At 38.1% G+C, this 24,582-nt stretch overlaps 1 protein-coding gene across 4 annotated transcripts in view; it reads right to left on the bottom strand.

The window, feature by feature from the left end:
• Positions 1 to 240: 240 nt before the first annotated feature.
• Positions 241 to 24,582, bottom strand: part of CTPS2 (CTP synthase 2) — a 63,363-nt gene continuing 39,021 nt past the window's right edge. For 2 of the 4 annotated variants that reach the window (XM_032677300.1, XM_032677318.1), the window contains exons 14-20: positions 18,079 to 18,175; positions 16,110 to 16,165; positions 14,413 to 14,509; positions 11,476 to 11,620; positions 5,192 to 5,197; positions 3,389 to 3,499; positions 241 to 1,734 (exon numbers count right to left, since the gene is read on the bottom strand). In XM_032677300.1, coding sequence (XP_032533191.1) covers positions 3,430 to 3,499; positions 5,192 to 5,197; positions 11,476 to 11,620; positions 14,413 to 14,509; positions 16,110 to 16,165; positions 18,079 to 18,175 — 471 coding nt within the window. In that variant the 3' untranslated portion in view covers positions 241 to 1,734; positions 3,389 to 3,429. The remainder of the gene's footprint in view (positions 1,735 to 3,388; positions 3,500 to 5,191; positions 5,198 to 11,475; positions 11,621 to 14,412; positions 14,510 to 16,109; positions 16,166 to 18,078; positions 18,176 to 24,582) is intronic. The other 2 variants (XM_032677309.1, XM_032677327.1) reach the window with 1 other exon arrangement.

The following is a 24,582-nucleotide window of genomic DNA, read 5'->3' as shown; positions in this document are numbered from 1 at the left end:
CATCCTCCAACACACCCAACTGATCTACAGTCAGGTTTTCCCAAAGGGAGTAGTTTAGCTAGTACTAGCTATTTTTAGGCTAGTAAAATCTACAGGCTCAAAGGAGATATCCTTTTCTTTTTTGGATAAAAGACAGTTTCTCACAGACAATACCATTGGGACATGACTAAATGAACAATTCCCTCCTTGACACCACAGTTCACAACTGGCACAATGATTCTTTACTAGGTATCCAAACACTTCTGAATAATACCATTTATTGAAAATATTTTGAAAATACATTTGCACATTATAGACAGTCTTAGGAAATTCTTCACTTTTCACAAACCAGTGGCCAGTGCCTCTCAGTGGGGAAGACACACAGTGACATCAATTCTGTCAATAACTATTTCTAAGGCACACATTTGTAAACTACTTTAGAAAAGTACTACCATAGGAATACATTTTATATTTCACTACCATTAAAGCTTCTTTTACTGAAGAGATAAACTGGCTGTGTAACCTGAGATTTCCTAGAGCAATGCAAAGCTTCAAACTTGATGTTTTACAAAGCTGTAATAAGGGACACGGTGCCTTTTAATTTTGTGCAGATATTTAATTTTTGATGAATTTTTAAAAAGTCATTTTGCCCAAAACCAAAATGAAACACAACACTCAGAATTCAAAATTTTTCTTTATAGGAAAGTGTGTTCCAGGCATCTGGAGCCCATCAGTTACATAGCTCAGGTCCAGCTTCTGTGACAGGTTTGATGATGCCCCACTGCTAATGGGATCCAGCCTTACATCCAGTACAGCACCTCTTGCCTTCCTCTTCTGTCTCAGTGATTCAGGCTCCAGTCCTGGCTTTGCAGGGCTGCTTGCAGTTGCTTGCATGCAGTGGAAGAACTTGTGATTTTTAAATTGAAACACATCATTGTATTCTATTGGGGATTAAGTGCTGTGACAATGGAGTGGTCACTGGATGCAGAAAAACATCCTAGAAAACACTCCAAGTTTGTGACTGGTTCTTCTACAACTTTCACACAAGTGTTCAATATGATTGTATTTACTTTCTCTTTTACAAAATATAAATACAAAACCAGCTTCTAATATCACTTCTGTAATTTTGCAGGTCAGTATTACCAGACTTCCAGGAGAAACAGAGCAAATGAACTTATGTGGAATCAAATCACTTATAAGAGCAAAGTGAAAAAATGTGTATCCAACATTAATTATTACAATCACAAAGAGCTGAAATACAGCAAGAATTTTTCATTTGTACATATTGAACAGCAAAAAAAGTTAAAAAAAAATATATATACAAGCTTAACAGGGAAACAAATCTGAAACAGTTTTCTACTGCTCAAGAATAAGACAATTTTCCCTTAAATGTTTTAGTGCATTCCCTCTCACTCCCAAGAACTAATGCGTTTTGTCTTCCTGTTCTAAGGCAAATTGAAACCAGTAAAATCTTTCTTCAAATCAAGAACAGCTGTGAACTAGTGAATTAATACATATTCACCTGAGATCACTCTGAAATATAGAACAAGATCAATAATGATTAACAGCTAAGGTGCACACCTGTTTTGTAACTTTTAAAGAGAAACAGCATTTACACAGAACTGTTTTTGCTACAGGACAGTTAAACTGTCATCTGTAATGAGAATTATTGAAAGCCATAGAGGAGGAGACAGTATGAGAACTGAAAGCAGCTTACTCTTCTACTTTCTTCAATATTGTTTTGTTCCCAAGTTTCTGTAACACAAAAAGAGGGAGGGGAAGAAAAAATAAATGTAAAAAAATCAATGATTAAAAACATTTTCTCTCTAACTCCGTTTATTTCACGCTTATGTAATTTTCACTCAAATCTGTTGACTGACTCTAAAGTAGTCCTATGGTAAATACTAAAGTAGATTCATTTCATCTGCTTCAAACAGCACAAAACAAACCCAAAAAGCTAAATATAGTCTACATGTGTACCCAGCTCTGATTAATGGGTAGAATTAACTACGAGATAAAAATAAATGAACCAATGCTTCTATCCTTCTTTTATATCCAGATTTAGTTTTTCAGTACTTTGTAGAGTAATTCTGTTGAATACAACTGCTATCCACTAGTGACACGTTCAAACAAAATCAACCTGACTACTGACAACCACTTAAAAGCATCACAAAAGTACATTCATCCACACACTGAACAAGTCAGAGCTGCAACAGTAAACAGAGAACTACCATTCATAAATTCCACTGAGTAAAGTAAGGACAAAGCTAAAGGGGCTGTCCTGTACTTTGTGCTGGTCTCAAGAAACATAACCATTGTGATGTTTCGAGGTGGGAAGGATCCAGGCAAGAGTGAAAAGGAACATTTTACTTACTTATTTCTTGGTCATTTTAGGACATGCATCAGTACTGTATCGATATGTACCAGGTCATGAAATCATTTAACATTCTGTTCTCTGCTCTCACGATTTCGGGATGGATTATTATTTTTAACATGTGGTACATGAGACGGAAAAAGAAATAAACTGAAAATCTCAGAAGAAACTCAGGCTGCAGCTAAGGACTGAACTCCAATTTCTAGCATCTCATGCCTGTACTTCAATCAGGAGATCATCAGGCAGAAATGCATCATTCATGTGTAGCCTTAATTGTCTGTTTGGCACAGCTGCTTAATGACTACACCACGTGAGAGGAATAAAATCAGAGGGGAAAGTTGTGTCGTGCTTACAGAAGTGCTCAGAAAAACATGAATCAGAGTGCCATACCAGCCACAACTCTCATGAATCTGCACAGTGAAGATAGAGTAAGGCTAAGTTTCAAACCAGGATCCTGCAGAGATCAGGTGTGTCATACTGAAATTAAATTTATGACTACCGTGTTTACAGGTTAATAAATAAATGATCCAACACCAGTCTGGCAAAGCCTATGGCAAACAAAGCTATGGTTTTATAAAATTTGTTTGTATCTCTATCACTCTGCAGATTAAATCCAAGTACTTATGTTGGGATGTGGTATCAATGCATCAAATGCAAATAAAGGTGAATATTAATGCAAAATAAAAAGTCATGTCTACATAGTATACTCAAAGTGATTCCAACTTGCAAATTGAAGTAACAAAAAAATAAGACATAATTTAAAAATGTATTTTCAATATATCTTCAAACAGTAACACAACTTGATTTTGTATAGCATCCTACATATAAGATGTACTCAAAACACTTAGCAGACTTTAATATCACAATTACAGAGTTAAGCAGCAGAAGAGGAAAACAAGTGCTACAGGCAAGAAAGAAGACATAAGCTCTCAGATGGGATTTGAAAAAAAAGGGAGAATTAAGTTAACTTTGTCTCCTGTTTTAAGTCTAGAAGAAATAAGTACCATAAAGTAGTATCAAAATGATTCAGTTTACCTCAATAGAATCATCCATTTCTGTAATCTCATACAATCGTTTCAGCTTGTGCCAGGATTAGGAAACTCTTTTTCTGGAGAACTGTCATCGCTTAGGTCACTGTAGCTGTCGCTGTTAGAAGCAATAGGCATTCAGAAGGATCCGAACCAAATATTTTATTTCAAACCCTCCAACCCATATGATCAACACTTTCCTCAAATGCAACCCATTTCCAGAAAACTTAAGAACATCTTTCTCTAAAGGAATGGGCTTAAGTTTGGAGTTTAAGACCTGACAAGAAAAAATATTCTACCTAATAAACAGTATGCTCAATTTCTTTTTGCTTGGCTCCTGTACATTCGTTCTACAGTTTGCTAGTGTTGTGTGGCTACAATCATGATTAACAACATGGAGAATAACAGGTATTCAGAGTAAGAATAAAAGGAATTTGTCCTTTATGATAATCATTGTTTTGACCAAAGAAAAAGTTAAGATAACTTCATTTACTTGGAATTCTTCAACTAACACTTAAATTACAATTTTTGTTCTTCCAGTCGGAACATAAATCATTTTCATTGCACCAATCAATATCCTGACAGTTTTTCCTAAGGTTTTATCCCCTTCTGCTGTTTCCTGAGAGAAGCAGATTGGTTTTCACAGAACAAACAGCCATGCAAGTGATTGTTTTATAAGTGGCCAGAACAGGGAAACAGTGAAGAACAGGAATCACCACAGCAACTGAGATAAATAAGTGCCCACAAACCACATTTTCAGTCAGCTGTGAAGCCTGTTGGGTCTCCAGGTTTATCTTAACTTGAAGTGCACTTCAGAAGTGCCTCCAGCGTCAACCTACCCCTACCATACTTCATTTCTGCATTCTGCTTTCCATATATTTGAATTTCCCAAGATCAGAAGGCAGCAAAGGCAGCCCAGGGAACTCACAAGTACATTTGAGCAGCAGTAATTCTGGTCAGTCCCATGACAATTCAGAGCATAGGTTATGATTAACACAGTACAGGTGGGGATCTCAGACCTCACACAGCTTTGGGTACCAACTCTACGCCAGCCTCTGCACACCTGTCTTGTCACATCTCGCTTTTACCACATACACCTTCATCCTCCAGCCAACAGGACCTCAGTCAGGTCATGCTCCCCACCTGGGGGCAGATCTCCTTCTGAGACATCAAGAACGTAAGCAGCCCCGTGACTCACCTAGACACAGCCTTATCTGTGGATCCCCAGTGACTGCCTGCTGCATAATGTTTCAAGGGGAACTATGTAGCTTCACAGCTAGAGATCTTTGATCAAGACTGCAATGTGGAACAGTGAACAAACTGCACTCAGCTATACTAGCACTTGTTATTGAGCACTGCATTGTTGCCTGAATTTCATCGTCTCTTCTTTGAGTGAAAAGAAAAACCAAGAAAGAGCAAGTAAAAAAACCAGCCTTTTAATAGCGCGGGACAGGCAGAGTGGCACCAGCAGTCATCTCATTTAATTTCTATCTCTGACTGTTAAGAAAGCCTCCCACAGTTACAGCAAGTCATTGTACCAAGTTTTGTATAAAACAGCATATCTATTCTGGCTGTCCTAACATTAAGATTTTGCCTACAGCATTTTGCCCTTTCTTTGCATGACACACACGCTGCTGATGTGGTTCTTACAAAGAGCGTGTCATATCAGCCTAGCATGAAATGCTCAATTTGATCATTTCACCAGCTGGCAATCAATTACACAGTTCAAGTGAGGAAAGTGTTGTTAACATTATGATCAAGCATGCCAGATGCACACAGACAAACACAACATCACCGACATTGTACTTACTTTTTTCTGAAAGTACCCATGGAAACATGGAACAAAAATTCAGTATTATTAAACAGTTTTGTATTTTCACATCACAGCAAAACAGCAAATACCATCCACAGAACAGAGTAAAACTGTGATCATAGAGAGCTATGTAATCTTATGACTGCCCTGATTTAAGACCAAAGTCTTCAGAGAACTTTTTTTTTTTAAATTAGCTCTGCTGCCCAGTGACAGTCACAGCTGTAAAACATGCCAGAGCTCTGTATACAACACAGTATGGGAGTCAGATGCTTAAGGAAAAATGCTCAGGGACCAGTGAAGTGAGTGAAGAACTGCCCAGCTTCATCTCTTGAAGGCAGGTAGGCGCTGATTCCCACCCAGCACTCTCATCCTAGATCCTCCACCACCCAAGGTCACACGTTTTAGAGGCATATGCACATAGAAGCAGTCACACAGCACCAGATGCTTCCATCATTTCCCCAACTTCTCAAGCCTGTTCCCAGTTTGCAGAAATTAATTAGTAATTATCTTGGGCAGTAACCTGCACCCCCTTCATCTTGTTTGTAACAATTCTTATAACAGTGGATTCCAACAAAAAGCAGCTACTGAGAAGATCTAAGGCCACTATATAGATATAAGATCTAACCCCAGCAGCTGTATTCCCTTTTTTTTTTTTTTGTGAGATTTGCAGTATAAAGAAGTGGCCAAGGAAAGAAAAAACAAAACGCAAAAAGTGTGCAGTGTCACTGCACCTAGTCAGTCAGTCACTTTAGTCTTTAAGATGAAGAATTTTGGTCACTTTGATCCTTACACCTAATCTAGCTGTAGTTAATAGAAATAAATTCACTGCACAGTGAAATACTAACCAGCACCTAGCTGGTATTTCCCTTTGCAGTTAACTAATGTGAAACCCCTTAAGTTAACACAGAACACTTCCTAGAACCTAGCTGGCATTTCACTTTGCAGTGAACTGCAACTATTTCCTGACCTGAGCAAAGAAAACATCCTTTGTTGAGAAATTACCTTACAGGGTTTTGTTTTGAAGTTCACTCATCCTCAGATCCCTGTCTTCTCAAGACGTAAACAATAAAAAGAGCTTTCCCCTGCTTGTGCATTATTATCAAATTAATTCCCCTTGCAGATCTTGCTTTTCTACTGAGAGAAGCATCATCATCCCCCTGCTATTTATCAGTCTAAAGCATGGAAGGAAGCAGGATGAGAAGATTCCCTGTTGGTATGGTATAGAAGGTAGCTGACTGCTGGGGCCATATGACATGTAGCTGGAATGCATTACCTCAGCTGCAAAATCACTAGAATTAAGACTCAAGATCAATTTTAAACCTGTATTTTCCAAACAGCTGCTCAAAAGCACCACACTGCCTGCTTTCGGTGTTCTTATTAAGAAACACGGGCAACCGTAAAATGGGTACTCCTCCAACATTCTACTTGTTTCCCTTGGAAAATCCACATTCTTTAGAAACAAAGTATTTGACAGTTTCAGAGGATCTTTTTTTTCTTTTTTTTTTTAATGTAAAATTGACAAAAAACTCATTTTCCAGAAATGTAAGCAATTTAAACAGTTGTTACAGTAATGTTATGCCCTGCAAAGGCAGGAGCCAAGCTAAATGCATTTCTTTCTCAGTGCAAATTAAAGATAAATGTAATTAGATTTAGTACAGGCTGTGGTTGTTTAAAACAAACAATTGTTTAGCTTTCGAGAACCCAGCAAAAGGAAATCTGTTAATTATTATCATTTATTTCCTCCCCAAAAAGCTGAATTATTAAAGATATTATAGTCATTAAAACATTACTTAGAATAAATGCATATTTGACTGTGCAATGACTATAACTGCAGTCACCCATATGCAGTGCACATTTCTATGATCATTATATGGTTAAAAAAATTATATAACATTTATTATGATGATCATCATTATACAATCCTATGCTTCAACAAAACATCATATCATTAAGGAATCCCTCAGGACGTACCTGAGTCGCCAGTCCCAATCTGCCAGACACCTGCACTCACATAACTGGACCTAGGATAACATCTTCATCTGAGATACTTACCACCAGCTTCTTACAATCAGTGGAGAGAAACAGGCACTTGCAGCACATAATGTGTATGCGACCCACATAACAATAATAATGAGCTGTTTGGCTCCTTGAAGTGCATTTTCATTTAATGACTACAGAAAAAGACTTGAGGTGACTAGCTCAGAAGGGTCTTCACTGTAAACATCTAACACTTAAATGACAAAGTAACTGACTTAACTAACCATTACTAAGTGCCACTATGGTTAAGAGAAGATTTCCTTCCATAGTTTTCTGTAAGAGCACTGAGTGTAACAAGAGGTCTTTGCTGCCTGGACCATCCTCACTTGGGGCCTTCCCCAGTGGTGACTGTCACTGGAGCCAGACCTCTTGCCTTCTTTGGAGACTGCAGTACTGACTCCTGCCAGTCCTCTCCCTACCAGGACAGCTGCCACCCCAGCTCCTGGATTGTCATCTTTTGTGGAGCAGCCCCTCTCTTGCTGCTCTCTTGACAGTCTTCAAATCACATAATTTCTTTCACTTTAATCTGAGATGCCTGGATTTGGCCAATGGCAGATGCTATGCCAGATACGTTCTTGACTGGGGACAATGTACAGGGGACATCAGAGATAGCCCTGCCCGTACTGCTTTTGTCTTTCATACACCAGAACATGTCACACAGGTTCTTTTCTGTTCTGTTCACAGGTTCTCACCCAAACTTTCCTCCACAGCTGACCTGGGAGATAGCTGGACCATGCTACTGCAGTAAACTCCATATGGGCAAATTTTCTGAGGTTTCTGGTGGTTTTCTTAATGCACCACTCCTTCTTTTCTCTGGCCACTTTTGTTCCTTGTCTCTGAACACAACTCATAAGTCATCTTGTATTAATAACCTGCCTGAAACTCAAGAGAGTACTCCGTGATGGCATTGGATTGGTGCCTCACATTAGTACATTCACTAATGATCTGCAAAAATTTCTTCTGGCAGTAGTCATAACTGCCCACACTTTCTCACCTAGGAATATCTCTCACTTCCTACATTTTCTCCCATCTATTGAACATTTGTGTTTAAATTATTTATCTTCAGCTTTTTATCCTCTTCCTCCAAAGATGTCACTATATTCAGCACAGATTTCTAAATTCCCTACATACTTCTATGTTATTTCTTTGTTCTGAGTAGAGCTTTCAGCTCTTATTTAAATGACATTATTTGCAAACATAATTAATGCACTCTGGCTTGCTCTTGCAGGCCATTAATAAAGGTGCAGGTTGAGGACAAAGAAGAAATAAAGCCTGCTGATGCTAAACTTGCTATGGGGGAAAACCCCCCCAAAACAACAAACCAAAACAAACCAGCAACACGGCTTTATTGTACACAGTGAATCTGCAACCCATATTACACTGTTCCCAAAGATAAGCCAATTTTTATTATTTTTTCCAAATGAAACTATGTAAGACTCAGTAAAAGCCAACAGCATTACATGTGAAGTTCCCCTCTTCATCCACTAGTTTTCTATTAAAACCTTCCGTTTTCTCTTACAAAGGAGTGTATTTGTGGGTTTTGTATGCTTTGAGAGTCTCATGTGGATCTAGTTTTCTCTGTCCTTGAAAATGAAACATGTAAACTGGAAGCCTCCCACCTGCCTCACTTCTATATGAAATGGTGCCTTCAGTATTTCCATGGAAAGATGTGGAAAAGGTCATGATCTAAAACCATTCACAAGGAAATGAAGTGCATGGGTTTGTTTGATGGCTGGGCACTCATGGCATAAAGCATGAGAGGTTGAAACCACAAAGGCAACTTGGGTGCCCAACTACCACTTCAGGTAACTAAGTAATAGCTCATCACTGAGTTACTCTGATCCTTTGCTCAGCTCTTGACTGTCTCTGTACACACCAAAGCTTCTGGGAAAGAAGTTTAAAACCCCTGAGGATACATTCCAGTCTCAAACTAGGTATGGTCATGCCCATGCGTGCCTATGTCTCTACCAGACTAGGCCTCACAAAATTTTAAGAGAAGGTTTATTCACTTTTATTTATTTAGGGCACTCTCCTGGGAGTTGTAATGCATCTTTAAATTTACTACTAGTTTGGCTTAGAAGCTAGGGCTGCTGTCCAGGTGTCAGATGTTCTAACACCCTGATTACGGGGCTGTTAAATGTTTTGGGGTAATGGTTTCCTGTTAAGACTCTCATGCTGAAATACATATTTCCTTTTGTCTCAGGACTTCATCATTACCTCTCCTTTTAGTGTTTATAATAGCCTGGTTTAGGCAATTTGTTCAACTTGCTAATCTCCACAAATTCTCGTTCAGGTTACATCTTTGCTCTATCAACAGCATGACTACAGCTCATGCAGGCAGTGCTAGATGAGTTGTGCAGAAAATCCTCTCCTCAGATTTGTTTCAGTCTTGCTATGACCTGCCTTAGCTTTACAGCTCAGTGAAATCACCAGCATTCTGAGGTTTAAAGGTCTACTTTGGAAATCCTTTCCACTAGGCAGGTGGACATCTTAACATGAGTGGGTGTGCTGTAATTAGCACTGAAATTCCCTTCTGAACATTCTTCCCTGCAAAATGCTCCTCTTTTAGCCTCTACATGTTTTTCTATTCCAGTGCTCTTTCTCAAGACACAGGGATTTTGCTTGATTGCTGTAAATGGTAAAATCTGTAACTTTATATATAAGTGTTGGGGTATGAATGTCTTTGCTAAATGTTTAAGGTTTAGTTGGAGTTTATTGTATGCATCTGAAGAAAAAGAGCTGTGTATAATTTTTTAATGATTAATTCAAACAAGTCTAAGTGTGGCACATTCCGTAATTGCCAAAAATTAAAGTCAAGTTTAGACAGCATAGTTGCTATAATGTTAAGGGATTTAAATTAGCAGGACATGTACAGACCACTCATCAAAAAAAAGTAGTTTTTCTTTATCTCAGAGATAAATAGTTTTACCTATGGGATGAAGCAGTGTGAAAAAAGATATTGGGACCTTGGAAACAAGATCAAGAGTGAGGCAGAGAACTCACAAAGAGGGAAAGAGAGAATATCACTGTGGTCAAAGACTGCCCCTTGTCAAGCACCACAAAAATCTGACCTATGTATTGCATCAGCACAGATTTTAAAAGGTAGTTAACATTATGACCACTAATTACAATGACAGGCTAAGGTAACAGGAATATTTCAATCAAGCTGTACTTTGCAGATCAGAAATAATAATTGTCTTTGTATGTACATTATTGCACAACTGGGCAGAATGAACAAAGATGAAATGCATTTATAAAGTCAACTGATATACCCATAAAGGAGTAGGCTACCGAACCAGATTGGTCTGGTCTGGCTTGGCTATTTTCCATTACTACTCAAACCTGAATAAAATTTCTATTTCTCAACAAAATGACTTCATTTTAATAGAACACAACACTCGGGTCGGGGGGGGGGGAAAGCAGCCCAACCCACAAAACTAATAAGTTTGGTGCCTTGTTTAGAAGAAAAGTCAATATCCCAGAGTTGCATCAGTTCAGCATTACTATTCAGTCATTTTATGATTTTTTTTCATTTTTGTTATTGTGCCCTAAGTTTCCTTCTGACCGCTTTAGTATTCCTATTACAATGAAATCGTATTAATATCATTGAAATAAACAAGAAATAGTTAACACTGGCTAAAAAATACTGCTACATTCAACAACCCAAAACCTTCGTGTCCAAGAGAATCAGGACAAAGAGTTTTAGTTTAGCTGAACCATCCAGTTTTGATCTAGATCCAAACCCTTCCATAAGTCTAAAGATACCCCAACTGTTTTGTTTCAGGTCTGTCTCTGCAAGATAGTATTTATTATTTGGCTACTTCAAAATAAAATTAGTGTTTTCTTTGTTGTTGCTATCATCATTCAACTACAACTAGGTAAGAATTTCACTTCATTGCTTGATTCTCTAGCAAACCTCTTTCCCTAGGAAACTACTGTCAATAGAAGTTAGTACAGGAGGCCACCAGCTTCACATGAATTTACTGGAGGTTTTTTATTTCTTTCTGATTATAATGTGGGGTTAGGGCTTCATCCCTAATAGCTCCTGAAAAGGAGAAAGTCAGGAACTGTGTTTTCTGCTACAGGTTATTTTAGACCAGGGTTTATGACAGGTATGTACAGATACAAGTAAATCAACACACGAAGAACTCTTCTTCCTCTTCCGGACTTCTGAACTGAAGGATGGGATAGTCCCTCCAAAAATGTGACTGTCAAACTGCAGGTAAGTAACAAAGAAAGATTACCTTGGAGACAATTTACATCCACGCTGAAGGTATGCATTGAGTGTCCCAGTTGCTGCTAGCAACAGTCCAAGGTATGGAGGTGAAGGTTTCATAGGTCTTGAGGAAAATTCTGGGTGGAACTGAACTCCCACAAAATATGGGTGATCTGCAAGATAGATGTCAAAGAAAATTACACTATATAGGAAGAAGATACCAGAAAAAGTTCAAGAAAAAAAAGTATATTGAGGATTTCAGACAGGTGTCCAGAAGCCAGATCACTACATGTGAATTTAAGGGTAAGGCAGCAGGAAACTTAACTTTTTTTCCACAAAAAGCTATTGACAACAGAGGTAGAAAGTTAGTAAGGCAAATTAAGGAAAAATCCTGTGATTTAAAAAAGCTGAATAATAAACCTGTACCAACACCGGGTGAGGGGGAGGGGGCGGGGCACACGAAGGAACAGTCACAAAGTTACAATCACCATGTTATTTTCATCACAGTTTGGTTTCCAATATATATTTATGCACGTATATTCAGAACAATATGCTGCTTCACCTTCTCTTAAATCTTCAACTCTTTGTTTCTCACTCAGAGTACCCTTTTACTAGTGCTTTTGCTTCCCTTCTTTCTTCTTCAAAATTGTAAAAAAGAATGTTTTTGTACTCTTCCATGCTGAGCATCTGTTCCTTCTCTGAATTTTGTTTTAACCACTTCTAGTGCCAGGACATTGGACAAAACTAGTTACAGACTTCCTCTGGTTCTACATTTTCCAAAATAATCCCAAACATTTAAGGAATTTCTCTGCAGTACAGAGTAGGTGGTAACAAGAAATAAGGGATTTTCTTCTAGGAAGATAAAACTATATGGTCTAGCATACTGTTCTTCTCTCTGCTGTTGTATCTTAAAGAGCAAATGGATCCTAGATTTATATCATAACTTCAATGACAAAGCATTAAATAGTTCCAAAACCTAAAAGCTTTGCCTTAAGCTATCTGGTGTACTGTTATTTCTGTGCTTCTGCTCCAACTTACCCTATTCCTTACGACTGTTTTTCTTTAGTAAACAGAGTCTCCTTGCAGCCCATTATGAAATAATTCCAGGTTTTACTGCTGCTTTTCTTCTTTTCACAGTAACACGCAATTTAAAAATTCTGCCTGATTTATTTCATGATGTTCTCTGTAGAAGTTGTTGATGCAGGGCAAAGCACCCTCCCAACACCAGCACGTGTAAGAGAGGCAATCTGTCAGGAACAAACTAACCCAAGAACACTCATGACTATTGGTAGTTTATGAATTCACATGTATCCTTTGCTCTCAGATTACTCTCTATGGTGCAGCTGCTTGATATTCCAAGTAGGTGTCTATATACCAAACCTGGTTCAAAATTACAACATACCATGGAGTATATAAAATGAATTCTCAAGTGTATCATGCAACAAACAGCACTCCATAGGCTAATAATGTATTCTTGTGATGAATTTTTGTTTCTATATATGGAGTTTATCTTGACCAATGGCAATTAGGGGTCACATAAGAACAGAAAAGGAAAAAAAATCTTGTAGAATAGCCTGCATCTTCAGGTGCCTGATACTCATCTAGCCAACAGTGACTTAAGAGCAAGGAGTTAACCAAATATACATGCAAAATCAAAAGGATGGTTTTGAAGAACTACTCTGTGTACCAGTGAAAAAATATATGCAGTGTTGGTCCTTTTTATTTCAGAATCTTTTAGAAAAGACATCGTCTTACTTAACAAAGTAGTCCAAATCTACTAAACTTCCAAAGTGTCACTCATCTCTCTGAACCACTTCCATGTAAGAAACAAGCATGCTTTGCAGTTAATTTTCACACTGTTTTTCAATGATTCTAACCAGTGGGTAACTGGAAGAGACACAAAGTAACTGGAAGGCACCTTGGGAGGCCTCTATTCCTACCTTCTGTTCAAAGCAGGGACAAGTTCAAAGGGAAATCAGGTTGCTGACAGTTTGTCTAGTCAAGCTCTGAAGGTCTCAATTGCAAGGATGAAGATTTCACAGCCTCTCTAGGTAACATACTCTAGTAATGGTTTATACTTTGGTTATATTGTATGTATACACATTTCACAAACTCAAACAAACTGAACACATTAGTTATTGGGACCTGACTAAGAATATTTGAGGGTCCTTAGGGAGCAGGGCAATGTCATTGTGAAGTTAGTTTTTATCTTTACAAAGCCAAGGTGATCATAAGAGGTCCCTGATGACTAGAAAAAGGCAGTCACCATGCCCTTCTCCAAGACAAAAAGAAGGATCCAAGGAACCACAGAACAGCTAGTTTAACCTCAGTTTATGTCAAGATTATGAAACAAATCTTCCTCCAAGGCACTTCCAGACACATGAAGGACAGGAAGACAGTTTAGCACAAGCTAAAGAGAACAATCTGTCTTTGGATGCAGGGAAAGCAGTAGCCTTCCTTAATTCTGACTTCAACAAGGCTTTTGATATGGTTTCCTAGCATCCAAGTTGAAAGTTGTGACTATGGGTAGACCACAAAATGGCCAGATCGCTGCATTCAAAGAGCAGTAGTATACTTGGAGATACCCAAAACTTGACTGATAAAACTCTTGACAACCCGACCTATATTTGAATGTAGCCCTGTATGGAAGGAAGCACAGAGTTGGACAAATGACCTCCTAAATCACTGAATGATTCTACACAGCCAAATCCCCCTGAGCTAGAATTATGACCTTTTGGAAAAGGAGCATGATTGTCTCTGCATGCACAACCCTTACAAAGTGTTAAGACTTTTCCTAACACACTCTTAATTTTCACTCATTGTAATATACAGATGGAGTCAGCAGTATCCCCCAACATGATCTTGGCTGTTATGACAGCTTAATATCGTGTCTACATGTCATTTAACAACCTATAGTTGTTATACAGTTTTAACAGGCAAACAGTACTACAAACAAGACACTCACTCTCCAGTTCAATAATTTCCATTCGGTTCCCCTCTGTATCATGGCCAACAAATTTCAAACCTTTCTCTTCAAAGCAGTGAGTCAATTCTGGGTTCACCTGAAATATTGAAAATAATAATAATTGTTATTCTTGGATTTAACAAACAGTAGTAGTTAATAGTAATTTAGCATGCATACAAGAATGAAAAGAATTGGGAAAGGACTGGGAACTCTTGCTTTCTTGTTTTAACAACTCTCCAGTATAAATTTGTAAAAGTGTGCATGCTTATTAAATAAAGAGATGAATCAGTAAGTTACTATGCAACATTCAAAAGATTAAAGCCAGGGTCCCTTCTGCTTGCTGTCCTCCTGCTTCTGAGCAGCTTGCATTCCTCCTTTTTCCAGTGGCCCACTAGACTAGGTGTAGAGACTACCCTCCCCTTTGAACACTGCATTTCAGTGGTTATGACACAAGCTGTGGTTCAGCTCCTCCTTCAAACTGAGGAGCTCTGCAGTGAGCTGTCTCATGTCCTCGATGATGCTCTAACCACTCAGTTAACATTCCAACTTTGAGCACGTTTACCACCATTACAATCTCCCCCCATGTTTTAAGGAAAAAACATTGTCTGAATCAGTTATAGCATGCACACATCCCATAGTTCAGGCCCTTCTTGAGACACTGACGGAGTGAGGCCCCTTCTGAACCACCTCAGAAATAACTCTAGGAATCCACTCCATGTCCTCATGACAGTATTTTGAAAGTATTTGGACACCTTTTCCCACACGTTTGCAAACAGAGGAGAGGACACATAACAAGGGACATACATAATTGGATGGTAGGAAGCAAGTGATGTGAATTGGCCTCTGAATTGTAGATGTCTGAAGTCTGCCTACATTTAGACCATGAAAGAATACGCACTACCTAAACATAATCTAAACCTTTAAAGAAGCCAAACTGGCCAGTGCATTTAAGGATTACAAGCCTTTACCTTCCGAGTGTTTCACAAGAAACCAAGCCAGGTAATCTCTGATACAGCTCTCCAAGACCATTTTGCTAAACACTGCATCTTCTCCAACCCAGAAACAGTACCTGACATTATTCCCCTCTGTTGAACACTTCCAAGAACTCCTCTGCAATACTGTGTCTACACTCAGGCTCCTCAATACAAGAAAGAGATGGAAAAAATGTTGAGAGCTCATAGGAAGTCCAATCAGAATGGTTAGAGGCTGGGCCATGTGCAACATGAGAGGAGAGACTGGACGAGCTGAATTTGTTCAGCCTAGGAAAGAGAAAGCCAAGAGTGGACCTCATGGCTGACTTCAACTATCTAACGGGACAGACTCTGCTCAGAGATGCACAGCACATAACTGAGACTAAAAAGACAAACTGCTCAAGGAATTCTCCTGTTAGATACAAGGGCGTTGGAACAAATTGTCAAAAGATGTTGTAGAAACTCTCTCTTGAAAGAGGTTCAAAACAAGGTGGAACAAAATCCTGAGTGGCATGATCTAATTTTAAAGTTGGCTCAACTCCAACAGGGAGTTGGACCAAAAGACTTCGAAAAGCTCCTTCCAATCTAAATTATACCATCTAACCACTACTAAATTTTGGTTTATGCTTATGTAAGAAAACTCCCATCAGCTTTTTTCTGCCTACCAAGAGAAACAGTTTGCTCAAGTTTTAACTTTTGAGCATAAAGTACATTAGCAGTGCTTACCTCATATCGATGCCTGTGTCGCTCCTCTACAAATGCTTCATCACCATAAAGCTTCCCTGAATATAAAACAAAAAATAAATTTATGCTAATGTGTTGCTTTAATAGTTGTTACAACTATTTCTTGTAATTTAAACCTCAAAAAAGTCATATGTAAAACATAACAAGAAACTATTAATCTCACTCCAACTTTCTGTCTTTCCTGAGTGATGACTAGTTTCTTTTAATTTAGCATTACCTGAGTTTATTCAGGATTCCTATTTCCATTGACCAGAAATACCTTAGGCATACTAGAGACTAAAGGACATGCTTAAACTAATTTAAATTGTAAAGCTCAAAATAAAATTAAAAAATGTTTGAGCGAAAAAGCAATATAAAATCCCCTCAGGGTTTTACAACAGTGGTACAGAAAACATGCAGGGAAGGAAGGCTTTTAGTAGCATCTGTTCCATTTTAATAGATTATGCATGGCAGCTGGCGTAATACCTCCAAAGAACAGAGAATATTGCTTTTTTCTGTTTTCCTGATCTCATTACCCAAATGACTCTTGCAGTCCTCTGTGTAATCTGGAACACTCCAGATTTCACAGCAATAAGGAATAAGTTAGAGGTATGCAGTAAACCAGATTATAATCATATCTCTCACTTACAATCATGGCTCAGACTTTGCTCTCAATTTACCCCAAGGTCATCACAATTACTACCTTGCTGAGGAGCTGGTACAAGAACTAGACTGCCAAGAACATTTCCAAAAATTGTAGAACGATAGTATTGCAATTTTATAAGAAGTGGTGCATACGTTAAAGAACCATCTCCTTAAAAACCATTATTTTCATTCAAGTTGTAAAGCATTAGAAAGTCAAATCAGGTTTCCTAAGTAAAATACCAGAGTTTTTTATGGTTCTTTGATAAATATTGTCATCAAAACAGTTCATAATACTGGTCAAGAGTTACAAAATTTGTTAATTTTTATTAACTTTTCTAAGTGTTTGGGCCGTAGAACAACTTGTGCATATCTATAACACACCGAGGCAAAGTATCACCCAAGTCGGCAAGATCACTAGCATGAGCATTCTCTAGAAAGGCAGATTTTTCATTAAATGCACACATGTATTACACTTTGGTCATCTGCTGAAGTAGGTGTCAATTTAAAAAAGTTCAGAAGGATGCATTCCATAAGTTCAACATAAGTAAATATAGTAATAGCTCAGATCAATGTCAGGCGCAGGGCAATATAAGAAATACAGCCATACATAATCAATGGACAAGAAACTACTTTTTTCACATTTACAGTATCATTTATATTACTCCTGTATAATGGGTTGATTAATATGAGACAAGTATTACTTCAATTTCCCAAAATGAGACTGTTTCCAGGGCTGGGCTAGGCCTAGGGCAGTGCTGGATCAGAAACTGGTGTTAAGGAGGGCCTGGCTACCAGAGAACATTGTCAAGACAAGGTAAGGACTAAGGCAGCAAGGCCATAAGATGTTTAAGGCTGAGGTGCACTGGCAACTCTAGGGAAGCAACATTTAGGTCTGGGAAGAGTGTAAGGGGCAGGAGTTTGGGTTAGTTCTACCAAAAAGCTTCAGGGGTAGAATAAGAAGCCCCGGCTCACACATCTTATCAGCTTATAAAGAAAATAGGAAGAAAGCACTCTGATTTTCCCAAAAATAAAATGAATTAAACTACCATGAAATATATTTCAGTTATCTCAACATTCTCCTCATTGTTTATTTAAAGCATTGGACTCTAACTGACAGTTTCACTGGGAATTACAGATGTCTCCCATTTCTTTTTTACATTCCAGTCCTCAGTAAATGTATATGGGAACAGGATCAGAGTGAACAAGCTCAGGAAAGTTGTCACCCAACAGCTTGCTTGAGCTTATAGTCCTTTAAAAAAATGTGCTTTGACATTTTTGCTTTTCCATGTTACAGAGCTCCAATCCAAAGGGCAAGAAAACTACTTACTTAAAACAGAATTTTCTGTTTTGAAAACAGTCCTCCTCTTCCCCAGTCTCATCGTTCCCCCCATATCTCCAGGATTGTGTTCTGGCATGTCAATAACCTGTAGAAAAAAGTTGTTTAGACATAGTTTCATCCACCAGATAAAAAACCCCCAAACAACAATTGCCTAACAGGTTGCATAGATTAGTAAAAGACAACTTTATATAGTTTTTCACCAAGCATTCCCAATTATTAATTCTCTTTGTTTTTCCTAATGCTTTGTTCTTCAATAATGGCACTGTAATAGACTGAGTATATTAACTAACTGGTGAAAGACTTTTTCATTTAATGTTAAGATCAACAAAAGCAACTTACTAATCTCTTAATTTAATTTTGGGGTGGAAAAAAAACCCTTTCTTCTAAAAAATATACAAAAATGTTAGCAATAGGATAATTCTGCCCAAAGCTATTCTTTGTGCTATAAGAGTATATAAATTCATAGACCAAAAATATCCACCAAGTGATAAAGACACCATCTCTGAAAAACGAAGTCCCTCAAACACACAATGTTAGAGGTTGAAAGATTATCCTGGGTAAATATTTCTGTACACTCAGCCGTTTCTTATATTATTCTTTATACACAATGTTCTTTCCTATGCTAAGAGCCAGAAACAGTTGTCTTATCAAGTAAGAAGGTGACCTCTTTTTTGGAAAGTGGGAAAAAGTGGGGGGCGTGCAATAGCAGAGTGAAGACACTTGTAACAAGACTATAATTTTGTAAAAGCAGAGGTGACTCCAATATGCATGTGCTAATTCAGATTACACTGATTTATCACAGGGAAATGGAAAAGCCTACCCCCCAATTCACCTCTACTAAAGGGTTTCTCAGATTGCTAAAGAATTCACAAAATACTTTCTATGAAGTATGAAGAATAGACTATTTAACACAACATTTAAAGAAGAGAATATACAAATACTGGGAGGACCAAAGCAGATGGGTTGAATGAATGCTATGCAGGTCAAGTGAAACTCAGGACAGTGGGATTCGGGGCATTTGAGAAACCCCAGCTTAGTAGAAGGAGTGCGCTTAGTTTTGCTCAGTTTGAAAAATCTTGCAGGGTCTCACAATCAAGTTCAGAGGAGGTCTGTCTCAGAGAACGGTAAAATAGTTCAAAATTGCAGAAATGTGAGCTGAAGCTTTGACCTACGTATTTGTATTCACATATACACAGTCAGTGAGGAATGTAATTGGCAAAGAAAGGTTCTACAAATACAAATATTCACATATATGGGTAATCTGGAATTGGATTTTTATTAACCTTAATTTGCCCTCTGGGACTAATGAAAACAATTTCTGATGATACACTTCATAAAGTGAAGTTATTCAATTTAGGAGGGATGGTGGAAAGTGCTTAGCCTTTGGCCTTGTGCCAAGGTATTTCAGCTGTGTAATTATCTCTGTATAACCTTATACCTTCAAAATGTTATTTATAAGCTATATACTCATTATAAAATGTAATGAGTATGAGTTGTGATCAAACCAGTGGGATATTACAAATCCTCTAATTACCTCTCAGATCACAAAGGTGAGGACTATGAAGCACATTCAACTAAAAAAAAACCCTATGAATTCAAAAAATAAAAAAAGCATTCATTGAGTTCTTCTTACTTTAAAAAAATATTAATCACCTGATTTTATTTCCTTGCCTTTATTTTTGCTTTTTTCCTGAAGCAGTGGCCACAAAAAAACACAGATATCAGAAGCAGTAAGAATGTATACATCAGACTGTGTGTCTATGTCACTCTGACCCTCTGAAATCGAACACAAGTTTTCCTTGAGGTGTTATTTACTTACCTACACCCATACTACAGATAACCTCAAAGATGTGCTACTGGCTCTTGTTAAAAGAAGATGAAGTGGTAAAAAGCAGTTATTGAGTATTTCAAGTATATGCTTCTCTTCCAATTACAAAATTTTCACTTTAAGGGCTGTTTAATGAGTATTTGCAGTTGACAAGAAAAGCAGTGAGGTGGGTTTCTTTGTTTGTTAGTTTGAGTTTTCTTAAGTTTGGAGGCTAATGTCAAGATTAGACATTCCTTCACTCCCAAGGAATGCAAGCATTCCAAGGAAGTTCAAGCAGCTGAACGCTGTCCTCCACCATCAGTTTTAGATTTTAATTCCTAAAAATTTGGGGCATGATGTTTTGGTCTAATTTTGCTAACTGTATAATGGTAATACCCAGCTGTCTGGGTTTCACCCCTTCTCTTGCTCAAGAAAAAAAAAAGAAAAAGAAAGTCACTATTTTCACCTTTCAGTATTTGCTGTACTAAGATATTCTATCAAAACACTTCAAAGTGTAATGCCATAAACAGAAGGAAACATGGTGATACGATAAAGTGAATGGGACAATAATTTCTTGAAGGACATTGCTCAGCTCTTTAAACTCCTCAGTCAAAACACTGGCTCCAAATGAAGTGGACCTGTCTATGCAGTCCTTAACAGATTTCACTAGTTTACTACACTTAAATGCATTCAGAAACATCAATTAACATATATATGGTTTCCTGTTAGTAGAGCATATCAGTTTAAACAGGTTATGGCCATACTCTCAGCTCTTCCTTCTTTTAGTGGGCAAAAAACAAAGACTGAATTCATGTGAGCCTCACTAAAGCTCTAGATAACGGTCTGGAATGAAAACACAGTTGCATCTGCTCTGCTGAGGGCTTTTGTCACCCTTTGGGTCAGAACCTGACGTGAGGCTGCAAGCCCTATAAAAATTCCACTGGAGAAATGGCCTTTCAGGGAAGATTCAGATGAGTTTCCACATCGACTAACTGTGTGTTTTCATCTTTTCATCTTCCCCCAAATTGTCAGATTTACAATAGTAAGAAATAGACAAGGCTTGAAATAATAATTTTTGTATTTGTTAGGTGAGGAAAGGAGCTACTTATGAAATAATACCTCAGACCTACTGTGACTCTGGATCTTCCTTTTTGATACACTCTGTGGCTTGGATGAACTTCAGCAACTATTACAGCACATCCCTCAGTGTTTGTATATTACACAAATTTCACTGCAACAAAGTCTGTGCAAGAAGTTTTTGACACCAAACTGGCACTGCTGCTCTACAGCCCAAGAACAGTAGGAGAATCAGAAAGGCAACTCATATGAATGAAATTTTTTGACATATTTTACAGAACTTATTTGATCAGAAAAACATAAACTTTCAAGTTGTGGTCATTTTGAACAACTACGAAACTGAGTAGATTTTTCAAAGAGCTTATGCTTCCTGACACAGAATAAATCTGCTCTTACTATGCATTATTCTTACTATTCTTTGAAAACTGCTGACACTGCAGGGACTTTACAGAGATCATGTCTTACACCAGACAGCCAACATGAAATAAATAATGAATTACTGTAACATAACACAAAGCACGTTCTAGAAATAAAACAGTCTGATCAGTATTAAATCATGTTACTGATTAATAGTGACTTCAACTACCCATGAACAGCAATCTTCTTTCAGGAAGCTACTGCTTGGATTGTTTCATTGTTGTTAGAAAACATATAAAAGCTAATTAGAAAACCTTTCAAGCCCTGACATTCAACACAGAGCAACCAAGGCCCTGAAAGCCCCACACCTATCATTTTAGCAATCATTCCAGGACCATTACATTTTATCTTTGTTTTGCCTCATGTCCTGCAATGCCATTTTGAGAAATACATCTACCCTGGTTACCTTGGCAGAAGTAAGGTGGAGAGTGGTGGGGGGTGTCTGGTTGGGTTTTCTTTGCAGGTTTCTTTTTTGGGGAGTGGGGGAAGGAGGGGAGCATTAGTTGATTTGAACAACTCATTGGTAAGACAGCTCTGAAAACATGTTTTTATGAGGGTTTTTTCTTTTGTCTTTTTACTCTGCCCTTGACTGGTGAGCAAAAGATTTGTGACTGCTGAAATAAATTGCTACACATGTAAGTTCTGATCAAAGCATCAGGAGATGCCAAGACCCTAAAGATTAACTGAACACTGAAAAGAGGCTCTAAGACACTTGGTACATAAGAGATGTGCAGAGGGAAAGTTGACAGTGTGAGCAGGGAATACAGTGACAGGTAATGATGAATACCAACCCCTGCTGAACATGACTATGAAAAAAAAATCCAGCAACATAAACTGTCAAGGACTCGACCCAAACTTAAGGAACTTATCCTTTTATGGGCTCTTCCATCATTTCTCTGCAGGATTAGTCAGTAGTTGTTATATTTGATCTGATCAATCAATCACAAGTTTATCAGTAAACAGACCCAGACACTTACAAACAGGATGTTTATACTAAGATTTTAGAAACAGTAGTACAAATATTTTAAAGAAAAAGTTGACAGATGCAACACTAAGAGCTTTACTGAGAACTTCCAACTTGGCAAGTAAGCCAAAAAGATACACTTTCCCTTTTCATTAATAAAACAGGTTTTAACATTTTCAATTACTGAAAGAGGGTGCAAGGATTACATCTGTCTGAATCCCTTGCTCCCTTTTCCCCCAGAGGTATCCTAGTTCCAAGCAAACCCCATCAATGCCCAGCTGCTTAAAGTATTCAGCCCCCTAGGACTGAATCAGTTGTCACAAAACCACTTACACATTTCAGACTACTCAGAGCTCCATTACTCTGAATGAAGTAATGCTTGTTTTTAAAAAGATGACCACCATCGTGTATAAGATCAAAGAAACCATCAGTAGCTGATTCATGCAGTTACATATTGATATGAGTAACTAGCTTGAAAAGTTTTGTCCTCTACTATCTTCGCTAAACTATAGCACAGTATCCAAACATTCCAGGAAACACTAGTTGAAATTTCTTAAACTCTTAAAATCCCATAGCATACTACTGTCAACTACTTTCCAATCTGGGCAACTCTCCTTTCCAGAGATTTGTTGTTTCCTATTTCAGAATTAAGTAACTGCCCTACAGCATTTATTTCATTCAAGTCTGAAAGTTCTCTAAGAAGGATTTTGCCTGAATAAGCAGAATTTCTGGTACAGAATGTTTTGTAGCATTTTCTCCAGAAAAAGTCATAAAGGGTGGCATCCTTTTCTAACAGTGCTTGTTCACTCATAAGTATAGTGCAGTGAACTGAGGAAGTTAAAGGCGATGTTGATACACAAACTCCATATAGATATTACTTAACACCATTTTAAGAACTTATTCTAGTTATTCCAAACACATGTCCCAGAATCAACTTGAAGAGTTAATTAAGTAGAAAGTTTCAGTGTTAGCGAAAGGAACAGGGTAAGACAGTGCTGGCTACAGAAACACACTGGAGTGCCAGTCATGCTATGCCATGCAGGCATAATCCCAGAGGGCAGGATTTGCCACACTCTTGAATAACTAAAAAGAAAGTGGAAGACTGTTCTCAGGCTTTGGATTGCTCCAGCTCACATTATAATTAATGACCGTAACTGAATTTCAGAAAGATCAGCACATCTGTAGCTAGGAGAAATCCTTCTTCCTACCACATAGATCTTTTAAAAAATCAGAATTCTGTCACCACCTTTGAAGGGAAAATCTCCAACTGAAATTGTTAGTAGGTGAAATTCTGCCCTTACCAAACACACTTAAATCCGCATCAGGTATGCCAGAAGTAGGAAGGCATGAAGCAAGTTCGTGTCTCTGAGCATCCTAAAGCAGAGGGAAGAACTTAAAGAATGAGACAGAGCCTGGTGCTCACTTCATCAAACATCCCAGCCACAAAGGTGGGACAGGGATAATCAAACACTTTTGGCCTGAGACTGTTTAAACAGTAGTATGCTTGATGGTGTCTCACTCAGAGAACTATTATATCCAAGCCTCATTAGATAAGCAGCGCAAAGTAGCCAAGGAGGCACGAGATTGTCTTTAGCAGAGATAAAGCACTGCAGATGTTTCATCCTCAAAATGCTCCAGTGTTCTGTACTTGCTCTACCCTGAGTTATGCATGAGCAAGCACCTGTTGCAGTCGTTTCTCATTCATTAACGTGGCAGTGCTAGTTCGAATCACTTCGTTATCAGTTATCTCCACCTTCAGCAAGCAAGGCAGAAGGAAAATTGTTTACTTCAAGGAAAATAAGCAGGAAAACTGCTTACTTCAAGGAGTCACTACTCCAGACCTTCACTGAGAATTATTGGTATCAGCTTTCTGACAATGCTCAGTACTATGATCTGCACTATTCTACAACAAAACATCCGTTCATCTGCCATAAAAATCAGTACCCTCAAAAGGAGGATGAGGAGAAATAGTTTTTCATCCCATTTCCCTAAAGTAATCAGACCACCACCAGACTTGTGACTAAGAAAGACTGCCTGGATTACAACCACGGATCTGTCTCACAGAATGGTGTCACCAATCACCCTGACATTCTGTTCACCTTCCAGATCTGCCCAGTGATGATCTGGTACTTGATAAACATGGATGCAGAAACGGAGTAATTTCCTTCAGAAAGAAAGCAAGTAGACAGCAAACAGAAAATTGTAGATTGCCCTATTTTAATTTTTA

This window comes from Chiroxiphia lanceolata, chromosome 2, assembly GCF_009829145.1.
Source record: "Chiroxiphia lanceolata isolate bChiLan1 chromosome 2, bChiLan1.pri, whole genome shotgun sequence".
In the NCBI taxonomy this organism is placed as follows: Eukaryota; Metazoa; Chordata; class Aves; order Passeriformes; family Pipridae; genus Chiroxiphia; species Chiroxiphia lanceolata.
The sequence above is the reverse complement of the archived record's forward strand: the minus strand, read 5'-3'. Positions and strand labels throughout refer to the sequence as shown.